The 16,077-nt window shown below is 40.8% G+C and overlaps 1 protein-coding gene across 1 annotated transcript in view; it reads right to left on the bottom strand.

Moving 5' to 3' along the window:
* The window catches only part of LOC141777748 (receptor-type tyrosine-protein phosphatase N2-like), a 284,709-nt gene that overhangs the window by 10,882 nt on the left and 257,750 nt on the right, over positions 1-16,077 (bottom strand). The window contains exons 20-21 of the mRNA XM_074652276.1: positions 8,552-8,605; positions 4,477-4,541 (exon numbers count right to left, since the gene is read on the bottom strand). Of these exons, the coding sequence (XP_074508377.1) occupies positions 4,477-4,541; positions 8,552-8,605 (119 nt within the window). The remainder of the gene's footprint in view (positions 1-4,476; positions 4,542-8,551; positions 8,606-16,077) is intronic.

Below are 16,077 nucleotides of genomic sequence, written 5' to 3'. Positions count from 1 at the left end.
AGGAAGAGGAGGAGGAGGAGGAGGAGGAGGAGGAGGAGGAGGAGGAGGTGGGCAGTGTCTTTGATCAGGATGGAGGAAGCCTGCAAACCTGGGGGCCTCTAGCTTCTCAGGACAGACAAAAAGCCCCAACACGAGGGGGGTGGAGAGCTGAGAGCAGGGATGTAGTGGACGGAAAATCAGTCGAGAGATTTTATAAGGCTTAGCTACTCACAGAGGTCTGATTCTACATGACACAAGCTCAAAAAAGACAACAGCAATTGAGGCTTATCTGGAAATTATTATTATTTTTTTGATGATCACTAGATGCCAACCTGTATTTTTAACAGTGGACCAGTAGAAGAAGTATTTAGTTGCATGTAGTTGAGTACTACTGAGCCTATGAAAACTGTTCCTACTTCCAGGGTGTCAAATGTCGACGCTTGGGCAGTGGCCCTCGGCGTCTCGATGTGCACGAGGCACCCTTTATCACACATCAGGCTTTCAAATAATTCCAATGTAAACCCATCGATGGAGTTATTAGACGCTCAGAGCAACGGATGAAGTAGTATGTCCCATAAGGGCGGGAGGCAGGACTTTTACTCAGGGGACTGGCATTTGTGTCCTGTGTGAAACCAAGAGTTGAGTGATTTTTTTTAAGACGTCACGTGACACTAAGTCACTGAGTCACATGACATTATGCTCACAGCTTAAGTAACATTACAAGCATAGTTAATTTAAGTCAAACCATAATGTTTTTTTCTAACCCTAACCAAGTTTTGTTGCTTAAACCTAAACGCCACTGTTTCACGACAATAACCACGTTACAATGTTAACCGCGACTGTTTCACAACAATAACTACATGTTACAATGTTAACCACGACTGTTTCACAACGTTAACCACATGTTACAATGTTAACCGCGACTGTTTCACAACGTTAACCAAATGTTACAATGTTAACCGTGACTGTTTCACAACAATAACTACATGTTACAATGTTAACCACGACTGTTTCACAACGTTAACCACATGTTACAATGTTAACCACGACTGTTTCACAACGTTAACCACATGTTACAATGTTAACCGCGACTGTTTCACAACGTTAACCACATGTTACAATGTTAACCGCGACTGTTTCACAACGTTAACCACATGTTACAATGTTAACCGCGACTGTTTCACAACGTTAACCACATGTTACAATGTTAACCGCGACTGTTTCACAACGTTAACCACATGTTACAATGTTAACCGCGACTGTTCCACAACGTTAACTACATGTTACAATGTTAACCGCGACTGTTTCACAACGTTAACCACATTTTACAATGTTAACCACGACTGTTTCACAACAATAACGTTGTGCGTCAAGATACTACGCAAAAAGCTTCTGCCCAAGCAGCAAAATATGACCAGTAGGGATGAGATCACGTTGCTCTGAAGGCGCTTTGTCATGTATGACAATATATGATGTTGTCAGGGTTATTTGGAGACAAGTTTTAACAGAAAGCCTGCGTTACATATTGGGGTTGTGGAGTTTGAGAGACTTTTATGGATTGATTAACAAAGGATGCTTCTAAATTGCATTATGAGTGTTTTTTTTAGCTTGATTCATATAGGAACTAAATGTCAGGATATTTCGGCCACTGCTGCATGATTTTGACAATTTATTAGAAATACTAATTTTAGTAAAAGTTGGGAAGTATTATCAGCATATTGTACCTAAGCTGAGGGTTATAGTAATAGACTACTCTGTATATGGAATATTAGAACCCAACTAATCCTGGCAACACTGTTTCACATCTTTGATATTTCTGCCCTTATAGCATTGGATTATTATTATTATTATTGATGCAAGCAGCATTTGGATCTTGTCTCAGGTCAAACTAGAGCTAATTGTGACTTCTTTACTGTCGGGTACTTTTTACAAATCATGATTTTTGAAGATGATCATAGGTTTTGTAAGTAAAAAATTTATCTACAAAGTAGTAGAATTAAAAAGCAGCAGAAAACTGACAAGTAAAATATGTTTAGCTGAAATGTGAACAAACTATGGTAGAATGACTTGATGATGATCATCATCATCATCACCATCACCACTTTCCTGAGCAGACCAAAGGAATGAAAGAGTGAATCATAAATAATGCATGTTGAAACTAACAAAGCAAAGAAAACTCCCAAACACAACGCCTCATGTCACCGCTGTCGGGTGAGATTCTCCTAACTCCACTTTTGAGAGATTTTCATGTTTTAACCTGAAGGGTTACATGTTCCTCTGTGAGCTTGAGCAGAGATCCCTCAATGCCTTGGGTTCATGAAACCTCTTCAAAGGCAATTAGATAAAATATAAAGAGAGCTGTGAAGACTAAAAAACAAAGCTTTGTTTCTTTCCATGAAAACTTTTCTGTCAACATCGATGCTCTAACAGAGATTTCACTCTGAGTTATAGGTGCTGAAATCCACTCTGATCCTCACAATAAACCTCAAACACATCCTGATCCTGGTCCGTTTTCATCATGTGTTTTCCTGTTCAAATGGACGTCCATCTCTCATTGACAAAGAGAGAGTTCATCTGTTTATTTATATCTCAGAGTACAACATGAAGGTTTTTTTAGTCTTTTATCAGCCTTATTCACAAATATAAAGATCCTTAATAAATGTAGAGCCAAACATACAGCTCTGGTTTTACCAGCTTGAAATTAAGATTAAAAAGATAAGTCACGATGGATGCCTTTTGGGGCAGCCTAGCTAGTGAAGTAGGCTTGTAGAAAAACAAGTTTTTGTTGAAATAATAATAATTTAAAAAAATACAATGAAACTAGACATCATAAAGTTGGCAACTTTAATTTACTATTTTCCAGACAGATGATGAGTTTTGGAACTGGGCTGGATGGAAAAAAATCGATGTTGAGAACTCTTCTTTTTTGAGTAAATTTAGGATTCAGGACACAGAGGGGTACAGAGGACCCCCCCCCCACACACACACACCCTCACATCCATCAACTCCCATCCAGCCCGGCCTTCTCTCCCCGGGCCCTGGGTGCTGAGGAGGGGCCTTGGGTCCCCCGATCAAAGGCCCCTGATGCCCCGACTGACCCTTTGATCTGGAATTAAAAACCCAGGAGCTCGTTCTGCTACAGCAGCACCACCGTGGGACACTTTACACACACACACACGCACACGCACACGCACACGCACACGCACACACACTTGCAAAGAGTCGAAAATTGAAAATCAAAATAAGAAATAGTGTAAAAATGAGAAATAAATCAAATCCTCATCAGAAATCAAACATTTTTTGAAACATCTGACTTTATTCTCTTTATTTATAAAAACTAAATAATGATCTTATTTCACCATCTTAACTTTATACTGAAGCCTGTAGTCCTTTTCCACTAATCATGTTAGGGAAAGTTACTTCACTACTTGTCCTAAATAGTAATTCATCTTTATTTATTAAAAAAAACACCCATCAACCTCTTCTTCAGACAACTAAATAGAAACAAATCGACTGAAAAGCAATGCGCATTGAACTCCACACTCTATGAGGGGACTTCTAATTTGCAGACACAGACTATGTGTGGTGGTAGGAGAGGTTTTTCTTCAGGCACTGAGACGTGAGAATAATGTGAATGTATACAGTAGCACTAAGGAAGGCTCGTCTGTAAATATGAGTTACATAAACTGAAGAAGTAAAAGTCACTTGTTCCCAAAAAAAGCAATCTGACACTTAATTTAATGTCATGAACCGCCCCATTAAATATTCAGTCTCCTACATAATTACTACACTGTGTTTATTATATCATGCTCTAATTATAGTAATTATCATGCACTCACAATGTGCTTCAAATGCACTGGCTGTGAGTCCTGCTGACACTTCAAATAAAGTGTTCAAGGTCAACTGTGCTTCATTTAAATCAGTTTGTAGACTTTAAAAGTTGGAAGATACTACTTGAAAACTTTTCCACCAGTTGTTCCAGCTGTTATCCTTCCCTCCCTTTATCTCTCTTTTCCTCATCATGCCAACGGACGTCACACTTCTCCTTCCTTTGGAGTTTAAATGTGTTTTATTGGCATGACAGGAGAGAAACAACCTGCAGTATGGTGCCAAAGAGGCATCAACTGAGATAATGAAACTGATATTAATTTGCCGTAATTAAACGAAAACAAATCAGTGTTAGTTTTTCTCTGGCTCAGAGGCAACCGTGACTGTTTTGTGTTAATGGAAAATATTGTATTTACCTACTAATCACTGTAATTATCTAATTAAATATCATTATTTTTAATGCAATCATCCAACTTTATATAAAAAAAGATAATAGTGGTAATATTTTCACAGCAGTGTTTTTTGTTTCCTCTGTGCAATTTAAATGGTTATAGGGAGGGGGGGTGTTGCCGTGGTAACACCTCTCCACATAGACAATGAGGAAGGAGAGAGGCGTGTGTCTGTGTGTGTGTGTGTGTGTGGGGGGAGGGAATAAAAGAAAACACCCACCTTTAGCCATCTTGTTGAGGACCATGTCGATCAGGACGTAGGTCCCACTTCTTCCCGCTCCGTCACTGCACGAATGGGCGAGAGACCAAGACACAGAAAGGAGGAGAGAGAGAGAGAGAGAGAGAAGTATTAATCAAATGAAACAGTTTGTGAGATTATTTCTTGTCTTCAGTTAATGTGTTTCATTCTAATTTTACACATCGCAGCTTTTCTATATATCGTGTTTTTATCGCATAAAATATTAAGACCTGAAGCAGCAGAATTAATCTACTGTAGTTGCTTTTCACTAAAGTATAAACTGTCATAAAGGTAAACGTGCACACTGCAGATTTGGTGACACAGCAGAGATAAAAAAAAAAAAGATGATTTCTGAAAAAAAAAAATGGATTTGTGAGATGTTTTAATGTCGTTGCTGCAACTAACCAACCAGACATTGTTTTCCTTATTTCTTATCAAATCTGTATTAGATCTTTTATGCATTAAATTCATAAACTCCAAGCAAAAAACAGTGAACCTGCTCAGCTGCTGCTTTTGTTTTTATTCTGACACCATCAGCAAAACCAAAGCTACAGTTACAGTTTGGTTTTCTTGCCATGATCTTCCATCACGTTGACCTTTATTCATTTACTGTTACCCAGACGAGGACAAATCAATGTTCTCTCTGTGGCTGCTGATGCAAATTCAAATAAGACTGTGAAATGATTCAATCTTTAGCGTTAACAGGCATTTAAAAAAAACAGTCAGCGCGTCCCACTGCTGCTCACAGTAGAGTTATAACATGTGAATAACACACACCCACAGATTTACTATAAACAACGCAACTTCTATTCATGTTATTAGGGTTATATTTCTGGAGTGGAGACAGATGTAACCTTCCTCCAGTGTTAAGCAGGTGAACGGCAGTCGGAGAGATTTAATACGTTGAAGGTTTATGAGTCTTCTAATGCTATTTCAAGGGGATAAACGACTTCAAAGGCGTACAATTATGGAACAGAAAGGATGAAGCAGGTTTTATTTTGGTCAGGAATTAACATCAAAATATAAACAGCAACGCTACATATTTGTTTTTTGTTCGACACAGACATAAATGCATGTTCTTTGATTCTAAACAAACTGAATCAAAAAACAGAATTACTCTGTAATGTATGAGGAGGGAATATTTTGTATCCTAGATTTATTTCAAGTGTTGAAAATTGATGTCTGCACCCCGACCGGTCTATTTCATGGGCTGCTGTGTAATCCAGCAAACTCAAGTGTAAGTGTGTGTGTGGTAGCTGGCATGCGTCCATACTTCCTGAATATTTCATTTTCACTAGGGCCTTGGTTATTTTCTGAAAGCCCACACACACACACATACACACAGCTGTATACTCCAACACACCCGGTGGCAGTAATTGAGCAGTACCACTGTAGTATCACAGTGTGTGTGTGTGTGTGTGTGTGCTCAAACAGATACTACTATCACTCTGATCTCAGGTAGTTTGTGTGTCTCAGTTGTGTGTGTGTGTGTGTCATACAGGTTATTATAGCGTGATTAGATCTGTCGTATTGCTGCACCTCGCCAGGATCATTACAAGGCGATCAAAGATATGTGATGTGTGTGTGTGTGTGTGTGTGTGTGTGTGTGTGTGTGTGTGTCAGCAGAAGCCGGAGGGCTGTGAGTAAACACGTCAAGATGTCTGCTGCCTTCTCTCACTCTATTTAAAATGAGAGACGGAGAGAGGGAAAGCGAGGCGGAGAGAGGGAAGGAAAAGAAAAAGAAACAGAAGACAGAAAAAAGAGAGATTTGAAGAAGAGAGAGAAATGGTAAAAAAGAAAGAAAAAAAAGACAAAGTCAAATAAAGAGCGACAGAGAAGTTGATTATAGAATATCTGCGTCTGCACTCGTCTGCTCGCTCACTTCTCCTCCTGACTGCCTCGCTCTACTCTCTGTATACATCAGGCTGATTAATGGCCGGGCTCAGTCGGCTTTGACACAAAGCTCTAAGTGAAAGTGTGCAGGATGAATAGAGGTTCTCCATTCTTTCATTACTAACGTCTTCTTCACACATGATTGGCCGGTTGGGTTCAGGAATGAGTTTGGATTGGTCCGAATCAGAGGTTATGAGTGAGAGTATTGTTCTGCGCTCCAGGCCTGGTGCCTGACATTAGAAAGGGCACAAGGCATGATAAAAAAAAAAACAAAAACAGTTGCAAATGCCTTAATAAGCATCTAAACACAACGGAATCTCGGACTCCTCATTAAACTAAGTGGCACATTTTCAAAGGACACAGATCTACGGAGAACAACTCCACAAAGTAGGTTCATTGCTGTTTATTACCCCAAAAAACTGCCAACAGAGAAGCCATTGCAGCCATTTTGCACACAGGTTTGGATACTTTTGTAGTTCCCTCAAACACGTCTGACGCTGTCAGAAATTGGGAGTTAAAACTGGGAGACTGGCATAAAACGTTTTTTTTCCACACTGGCAAACAGAATAGTTTAAAAACACCTGCCTGCGTGTACAGGGCATTTTGGAGCTCTATATGTTTCGATAATCATCCAGAAGTACAGTATATAAGTGTTAAGCATTGGCATGCACAGAAATGACTTTGGTATCAATCATTTCATCACGACCCGTTCTCAGCTCCGAGGCACCCTTTAGCATCTGTACGAGACGCACCGGGCTTTAAACTAACTCCAATGTAAACCCATCCATGTCATTATCAGATGCTCAGAGCCACTGACGTTGTATAATGAGCAAGAAAGTCCACTTAGGGAGGAGGTCAGGGTGGTGGACGGTTGGCTCAAACAAAAACAGGACTATCACCCGGGAGAAAGCCAAGTCAACGTTGACTTATTTTACTGTAGTTTTATTATGTAACAAAAAACGTACTTATTGTAACCCAAACCACAATCTTTTCCAAAACCTAACCAAGTATAGTTTTCTTTCCTAAGCCTAACCAAGTACTTGGTCAATGCAGATGGCCGCCCACCCAGAGCCGGGCTGTGTCCAAGGTTTCTAGCCGTTAAAGGTCGCACCTAGTGCATGCTCCTGGGGGCTCTCCTGTTGGGTCTCTACATTATAGCGTACGCTCTAGACCTGCTCTTTATGAAAAGAATCTTGAGATTACTCAATTTTTTAATTGATTACTTAATTCATGCCATTTTCTGAAGCTATGACTCAATTTGATGAGTGCACATAGGTGACGCGAGAAACATGAGAGGGTTTGTGACAAGAAGTGTACATTTGTGGGGAGCTCTTAGATCTAACGGGCGTTGCTTAGATTGTACATTAGCTGGTCAGTTGGTACATTGGCTGTTTGTGGTGAATAAACACCAATAAAGCATGCAATGATTTGCTTCATGTCAAATCCAACTGCTGTGGCTGGTATTCCATAAAGACAGGTTTCGTTCTCAGTCTGGCAGCTTAGCAGAGAAACGTACAGTTTCATCACCCTGGAAGAGCCATTACACCATATTAAATAATAGATCACTTAGTGGAGGAGCGAGCAGACAGAAATAACGGCTATCTGTTGTGGAAGTTACTTTTTTCTCTCTAATCAAATCATTGCAGGATGTTTCCACACAAAAAAACACTGTGGCAGATATATTTCTGTTAAATACAGATTTAATTATGTCTCAGTTGTCTGGAGTTCTTTCCTCAGGTGGTGGGGGTATGCAGATGTGAGAACACACACACACACTTCTGGCAACTTCTGAAGTGCCTCCAATTAAAAGTTCCCCTCCTCCGTGGACAGTTTGTCAAATTAAATCACAACTTTTTTTTGGCTAATTTCTCATATAAAATGTTTGTCGTCCCCCGCACACGCCGACTGGTGACACGAGAGCTCGTGAGAAATGAAATGGTACTGCGGTTAGGATAACGGAAACCACAAGGGACCTCGGCTTCGAATCATCTGAGCAAGTCATGTATCAGTAAAAGGGCTGTTTGTCTGCTTGTTTGCTCGTTAACGACGTTAAAAAGAATCCCATCTCTGTCGCGACAAACATTTTATAGCCCTGAATGTAAGCTAGACACATTTAAACAAATGAACAGTAAATACAGAGTGCTTTAGTTGTTCTTATACTTGCCTGCAGTGGACTATGATAGGACACGAGCGTCCCCGGTAGCACTTGTTAACTTTTCTGTAAAAAAACAGAGAACAGAAAAACAAGCTCAGTGTTAACATCACAGGTACAGAAACACACACACACACAGTCGGTACATTATGTATCTGTGATCTTAGGAATAATAATCACACAGAACAGCATGCAGAACGCTGTTAATACACATTTTTATTAGATAAAAATAGACAACAATGTTTCTTAGGACTGACATAATTCTCATTAAGTTGGTTGTAGCTGCACGACTTTGTGGTCATCACAAAACTATTTTCGAAATTTGTGTTGTTGTTTTCTTTTAAATCCCTTTTTTAATGTTAATATATGAGTATTGTGGCCTACGGTTCACCGTTTGGCCCATACCACTACCACACCTTTATCATTTTAACCCAGTCGCCAGAAAAAAATTGGTGGCATTGTACGTTTCTGCAAAACCACGGGATATGTTGAATGTGAATGTTTCTGAACCAAAAATATGTTTCGTAAATACGTTTCATATCGTACCACGCCTGTAGAAACGCACAACGCCACGTGGTTAACGTTGTGAAATGATTGGTTAGGTTTAGGCAACCAAACTACTTGGTTAAAGTTAGAAAACAGTTCATGGTTTGTGTTAAAATAATAACGTAACAACGGTAACAACGTAACTACTGCAAATAAATAACAACCGGACTGTCTTACGTAACATTACCTAACAAGCGTATCAACGTAACTACAAAAAAAAAAACACCCGTATTTTTACCATGATTTTCTTATGTCATGTTACGTAACAAGTGTAATAACGTTATTTATTACACGGCTGTGTTGAATACTCAATTCTGATTGGTCAATCACGGCGTTCTGCGGTCTGTAAATTTTTTTTTATAACAGACCGTTGCTATGTATAGCAGACCGTTGCTATGTATAACAGACCATTGCTATGTATAACAGACCGTTGCTATATATAACAGACCATTGCTATGTATAACAGACCGTTGCTATGTATAGCAGACCGTTGCTATGTATAACAGACCGTTGCTATGTATAACAGACCGTTGCTATGGGCGCAGTTCTGATGTCGGACTCTGGAGGACCGTTTTTGTGTCAAAATATTGATTTCTTCAGTAAGTAGCCGTGTAATAAGCGTGATAATGTACAGCTAGCAGGTCATTGTTGTGAAAGAATCCCCTTCAGGCGATGAGAGACCAGCAGCATCACTCTGTCGGGGATTCTTTCACAACACCTGCTAGCTGTACATTATCCCTTACGCAAACTCCTGTTCATCTCCTGAGTGAAAGTCCTGGGTTTGTTTGACCCTCCCAAATACCCTTAGTAGACTTTCTCACTACTTATTATTATACCACATAACTTTCAATACCGGTTGCTCGTTGTACTTGGTCACTTGCTCTGACCGAATGCAAAAACTTTTGTTTTTCTTTCTTTCTTTGTTTTTGGCCAAACGTTTCTTCTGTGGTTTTACTATCAAGAATGGACATGTTGAGAGTGATTATTTATTTTCCTTCTGTCATTTTTGTCCCTTCCTGTTTGGTGCTGTAAAGCAACAGCACAATCAGTCCGAGCGGCTCACAATAGTTTATTAAAATACCACAAGTTTTTAAGAACTATGTATTAACTGGATTGATGGAAACCACTTGCTTCCAAACTGTATCCTGAGATGAAGAAACGAGAGCTTTTCTTACTAGTGCTCATATCTTATTTTGTTATTGATTGGTCTTGAAGTTGCACAACTGAAAGTCACTTGACACAAATACCATGATTTTTAAAGAATGAAAACCATCTCGTCGCTGTATCTTAATATTCCACAGCAGACGAGATAGATTTGCATTCATGTTTCTTTCATAGATGCATTGAGACGTTGAGAGACGCCTCAAAGTTGATATGCGTTGAGAATGGCACATCCCTTTTTTAGAAATTGTGGTAAAAACTCAACATCTTGTTCATCAAAATGCACAGCAGCCGGTGGATCTACACAAACATCCAGCTTCTATCTGAGCAAGAAGCGGAGAGGGCCGTGAGTTTGATCCCAGCTGGAAATCATCTCTGATTCTATTTCATGGTGATAACTCTGAATAACAATATTCAGCAGGAGGAACATATTATGTAAAGGCACGGTATGTGTGTGTGTAATCCATAATGCATCACTCAGACCTGCAGTGTTGGTGCTTCACTTTTTCCTTCCTTGAACTGGAACTTTCCACGGTCGTTTAGCTTTACAGGGAATTTTGGGCCGTTTGTGGGCTTGAATCTTCATTTCAAAGAGCTTTTTCCACATTTCAAAACATTTTTCCCAAGCCTTATTTTATAGACCCTTTTACAGCCAATGACATTAAATAAATAAATATATGCGCGCACATGTTGGCAATAGAAGTGGCGTTTAGCCCCAGCCATTCAGACGAGTTAGCAAACTTTAAACATTGAATCGAAACACTTACGAGCATCAACATATCTGGTTGTTGCATGTTCGGTTGTCCAACACATGCTCATCCCGACTCGTCACATACTGCAGCTTTGTCACGCACCTTGGTGTCACGCTATTTTTGGCATCAAAACCACTATAGTTACCCTTGGCATCACTTTAGGATTTGATAATAAAACCACTATAGTAAGATTTAGGAAAGAACTACATGGTTGGGCTTAAAGGTCCCATATAGTAAAAAGTGAGATTTTCAGGTCTTTTACATTATAAAGCAGGTTTAAGTGCTTTATAAATACTGTTAAACTATCAAAACGCTCAATATACGGAGAAACACACACAGCCCGTATTCAGAAATTGAGCGTTTGTCCATTTGTGATGTCACAAATCTACAATATTTAGACCATTACACGGTTTTAAGCGGAAACATTCTAAATGTGTCCCAATTTATTTCCTGTTGCAGTGTATGTAAATAACATCAGCTGACAGGAAGTAAACATGGACCCAAGCTGTTGCCTAGCAACGCAATTCCATTGCAATTCCATTATAATTCCACTGAAATGCACTAAAACGGAGCGTTTCAGACAGAGGGTGAATACAGGCATATTCAGGCAGATAGTATGAGGAAAATAAAGTGTTTTTTGAAAGTTAAAGCATTTAAACATGTTCTATTAGAAACACAAAATATAAGTATGAACCTGAAAATGAGCACAATATGGGACCTTTAAAACTACTACGTTTGCAAATGACACTGAACGCTGTGAACACTCGAGTTCTACAAAATTCCAACAGGATCACGATCACGGTGTTTCAGTTTAACGAGTGGCTGAGTTAACTGGTGACTTTCAGCCGAATGCGTCCGTGGTTGCTCATAGTAACTTAATGGTTGCTGTAGATAATAAACACAGATGAGTATGGATTTAAAATTGATTGAAGGCTTTTATGCGCATGGTGCACTGGTGCACCGGTGCACCGGTGCACTGGTGACGCATTGAGTCACCAGTTAACACGGTCACTCGTTAAACCGAAACACCGGCGGCGTCTATGGCTACAAGGTATTAAACGTGTTGACTGCCACTGGACTGAGGACGCGATCAAAAATGCTTGTGTTTGTAGGGACAATTTTTAAATGCAATAAACTCAAAACTCTGAGTCTATGTCAGGGTATCTGACGTCCTGTACACGACCACAGATAACGTGGTTGTAAGCATCTAGTGACTTGTATGCTTGTAATTTCTCACTGGTGTAACATTACTCTCTAGGTTTCTCCACCAAATATGTGTATATATCTGGCCACTGACTATTGGGCCACCTGGTAATGTCTGGTGGTTAATGCCCTCGCATGGCTCGACAAGCTCTTGCACTCGACCGTACTTCCATTGCTAAACTTTGTGCGCACACACACGTACCTCATTATTGTTTGCAAAGTGCAAAGGGTCTATTGAAACATTGATCATCTCTGCTAAGGTGTTTTTTTGGACATCTTGATTTGTTTCCAAGTCTGCAGAATATCTCAAAAAACAAATAAATGTCAATGAGATTTGGTGTCAAGTTAGGCCAAGCACTAAAGACAATTAGGTCATCCTCAGATCACGTGATGAGAACGGAGCAAACTGCCTCCACTGAGGAAGGACCATGAGATGTGGTTGAAAGGTCTAGAAAAGGCTAGAAAGTGGACCTTGAGTTAGGATTTAAATAAATACTTTATGACGGTTCCATGAATTTGTTTATGCATTTATTAACACTGAGATATGAAATGTTTTGGACATTTTCTTTTTCATCTCGTTTTTTCAAACGAGCTACTGAATTTGAATCATAAAATATCCAGATGAAGATGAAAATAATGTGAAACATTTCCTATTATCAAGATCACAAATTCAGAGGATCATGAAGCTGTGGCAGAGGCTTGCACTGAATTAGAAGAACCACGATGATTCAACAAATTACAGTATATTCAGCACCGAGTTCTGATGTATGAACCACAGGAAACAGAGTAACATAACTGTCGGTCAGCGGCCCTAACCGAGAACAAAAACTGCTTCTGTTATGTGTAACAAAAGACAAAACTGATATTTTCAGGAATTTCTACGACAAACAACTCTTATGCTAGATTAGACAATATATGCGTTTGTTGGCAGCAGGATGTGAGAGGGTTTCCACACAAGCAGGAGCATCCCAAAAAACTGAAGAAAGGAAGTCGTTCCGCTGAAAAACCCCACCCATGTTCATCCTCCACCCCACCAAAATTGAAAAGTCAGAGCTCGCTGCAGACAATTAAAAGTGATGTTACCATGGAAACAGCCGGCATGGAATCACCAACAGGCGGGGGTGTATAGAGGGACGTGGGATTCAAAGGAAACGCCCCGTAAGAGAGATTCAAGCAAGATTCAAGAGAGAGAGACAAAAGAGAGAAAGCGATAGATGGAGTGGATGAAGAGGTAGACGGATGGTGAGAATAAGAGAGAGAGAGATACAGAGAGGGAAAAACAAACTGACAGACTCAGGCTTCACCCACACAACCGGCTAATTAGGGAAAAGGCTGTTTACAGTTTAAAACAAGAAAAGGTTTTCAGGTCGTTCTCAACAGATTTCTGTCGTTAGTTTTGACGTGTTGCACTAATTAAAACGATACTTGCGGATACATACATCAACAGGTGAGAAGCCTGTAGGATTGGGAAACGGAACTGCAATTTGCGAGTGACGGTCATTTATGAAACGTGACACACAACAAATACAGACACTAAATGTAGTTAAGGTAAGGTAGCTACAGTATATGTGCCAAATCAGTGGTGATTTTAGACTCTCTTTAGAGAGACTCTTTTTACCATAAATTTCATCCCACTGTGTCAAACCCTCTGAGACCCGTGGGATCTCTGACCATCCCGCCCGACATTACTGTCTTTAAGAGGCTGTAGCGGGCTCAGTCTTAAAGTTAGAGTGAAGATGCTGGTATAATATGAAATTATAAAAACCTAAGGAATTAGTATCAACCATGTCATGTTAGCTTGTCGGGAAGGAGGCTAAATAATGCTCCAAAGTTAAAGGGACTGTTTGTAAGAATCAGAAATTGCTTGTTAACAGCGACACCTGTGGCCGTTAAGTCAACGGCCACATGTGTTGATGAGCCACAACTGCTGATCCTAGTGTTGGCTTTTCCTGCCTCAGCCTCCCGACCGCAGTCAGAAGGAACAGGGGAGACACCGGAGACGATAGCGTTACTCGCTCCGAAGCCCCGTCTATCCACTCAGCAGCAGGAAACAACACTGGAAACCTCTGTTGGTCTGGAGGAGCTGCAGCATTTATTTCTGCACAAACGTCCATTCACTAGATATTCTCAGAGCTAAACTAACTCTTCTGCAGTATGTAGTGTGCGCGCATGCACGTGAGAGGTGGAGCGAGAGAGTGAGTGAGAACGAGCGCGGTGTGTGAGTGAAGGCAGGCAGGCAGAGGAGCAGAGTACAGCAGAGACTCCGGTCCTGGAGACCAAAGCTACGGTCTCCCCCGCGTCCTCCGCCCGCGGCCAACACTGTTTAACAGACGGGCTTCACTAGATACAACCAAGAGGTTTTGGTGCTTCCGTGTAGTTTGTGTTGGAGTCTGAGTCTGAACAGCGTAGCCACACGCGAGCGCGCATGGGACACCGACCCACAATGATTTATATGTGTAAGAAGTAACAAACAGTCCCTTTAAGACGTAAAAACATTTCCACCATAACTTGATGCAGAAAAGGCAGACATTTGTACATAAAAATGAACTAGAATGCAGGAAATTAAGTGTTTAACACTCAACATTTCCCCTAATGTTGAAACAAAAGCTATGCCCTTGACTACACATCACATTCTTGTTAGGGGGCTGAGCCCCCCTACAGGTCTGGTCCTAGAATCGCCCCTGTGCCGAATTGATAAGAAAATGTCTTCTGTCTATCTAATGGATCTCTACAGCAGCTGTGCGTGTGAAAAAAAAAAAAAAAAAAAAAGGAAGATAATGTCTTTAAATTCTGCTTTTCTGAAGAGTCGATGGGTATCAACGCTGCAATATGTAGGACAGCGAAGTCATCGCGGGTTGGCAGGTGTCAGGATAATATAGAAAACAATGCCTGCAGGTGTTTTGCATGTGCTGTATTTTACTCCCGCACTGCCGACACAATCACAATTTTCCGAACATCTGTATTGTGTGTACTGACATTTAAAATGAGTGATCGCGGAGAAGGTGAGAGGTGACAGATAGTTGCTTTCTTATCCTCACTGCCACAAAGCCTCCAGCTGTAGCTGAGCTCTATTTCTTCCGTGCACAACGCAACATTTTTGAAAAGCTTCTTTCAGGTGCCAAAAGCACTCGCTCAGTGTGGACGAAAGGCCAAAACGGAGAGTCGAACGTGCCTTTTCTTTAGTGTGGATGTATCCTCAGAGGAGAAGTCAGAAATCATCAAGAGGGACAGATAGAAGGACATAAGAGAGAGAGAGGAAGAGACAGACAGAGGGTGGGAGAGAGGAAGACAAAAGCAAAGAGAGGAAGGGAGGCATGGGGAGGTGGGAGGAGATCAGAGGCAGTCAAGCAAACCATGAGCAAGCAAAAAAGGAGAGAGGTCATCTCAGGTCACTGGGCACAGCGAGGAGAGAGATGAAGGAGTGGGAAAGAAAGGGAGAAGAGGAGTATAAGGGTAAGGAGGGGGGGTCCATGAGGCCCCTTTGGTTGCAGAGTCACAGTCTCCAATGATCACTTTTGTGACTATGCAACTGGGCTTATATTACTAGCTGCAACATCACAAAAATGACACTGGCAACCGCTAGTTAGCTGGTAAAACAGGGGGGAAAGGACGGAGGGGATTTGCAATGCTTCGGCTCAGTCAGTCAGTTGTGAGTGAGGTTAAAAAAAAAAAAACATGCCGACACCGAGCATAAAAGAAGGAGAGATCCGCCGGCCTCCTCGAACCATCGAGGTGGAAAAAAAAGGAAAGACCAAAAAAAGAGGGGAGGTTGTTATTGTACCATATCCGCGGTAATAAAAGTGAAAAATCTCTCCCTCTGCGCTTTCTTCATTGTGTCCTGACCCCGCCGCCCTGTGAGTAAAGGCAATATTTCCT

The sequence above is a fragment of the Sebastes fasciatus genome, chromosome 11 (assembly GCF_043250625.1).
Source record: "Sebastes fasciatus isolate fSebFas1 chromosome 11, fSebFas1.pri, whole genome shotgun sequence".
NCBI lineage: Eukaryota > Metazoa > Chordata > Actinopteri > Perciformes > Sebastidae > Sebastes > Sebastes fasciatus.
This window is presented reverse-complemented; position numbering and strand designations above follow the sequence as displayed.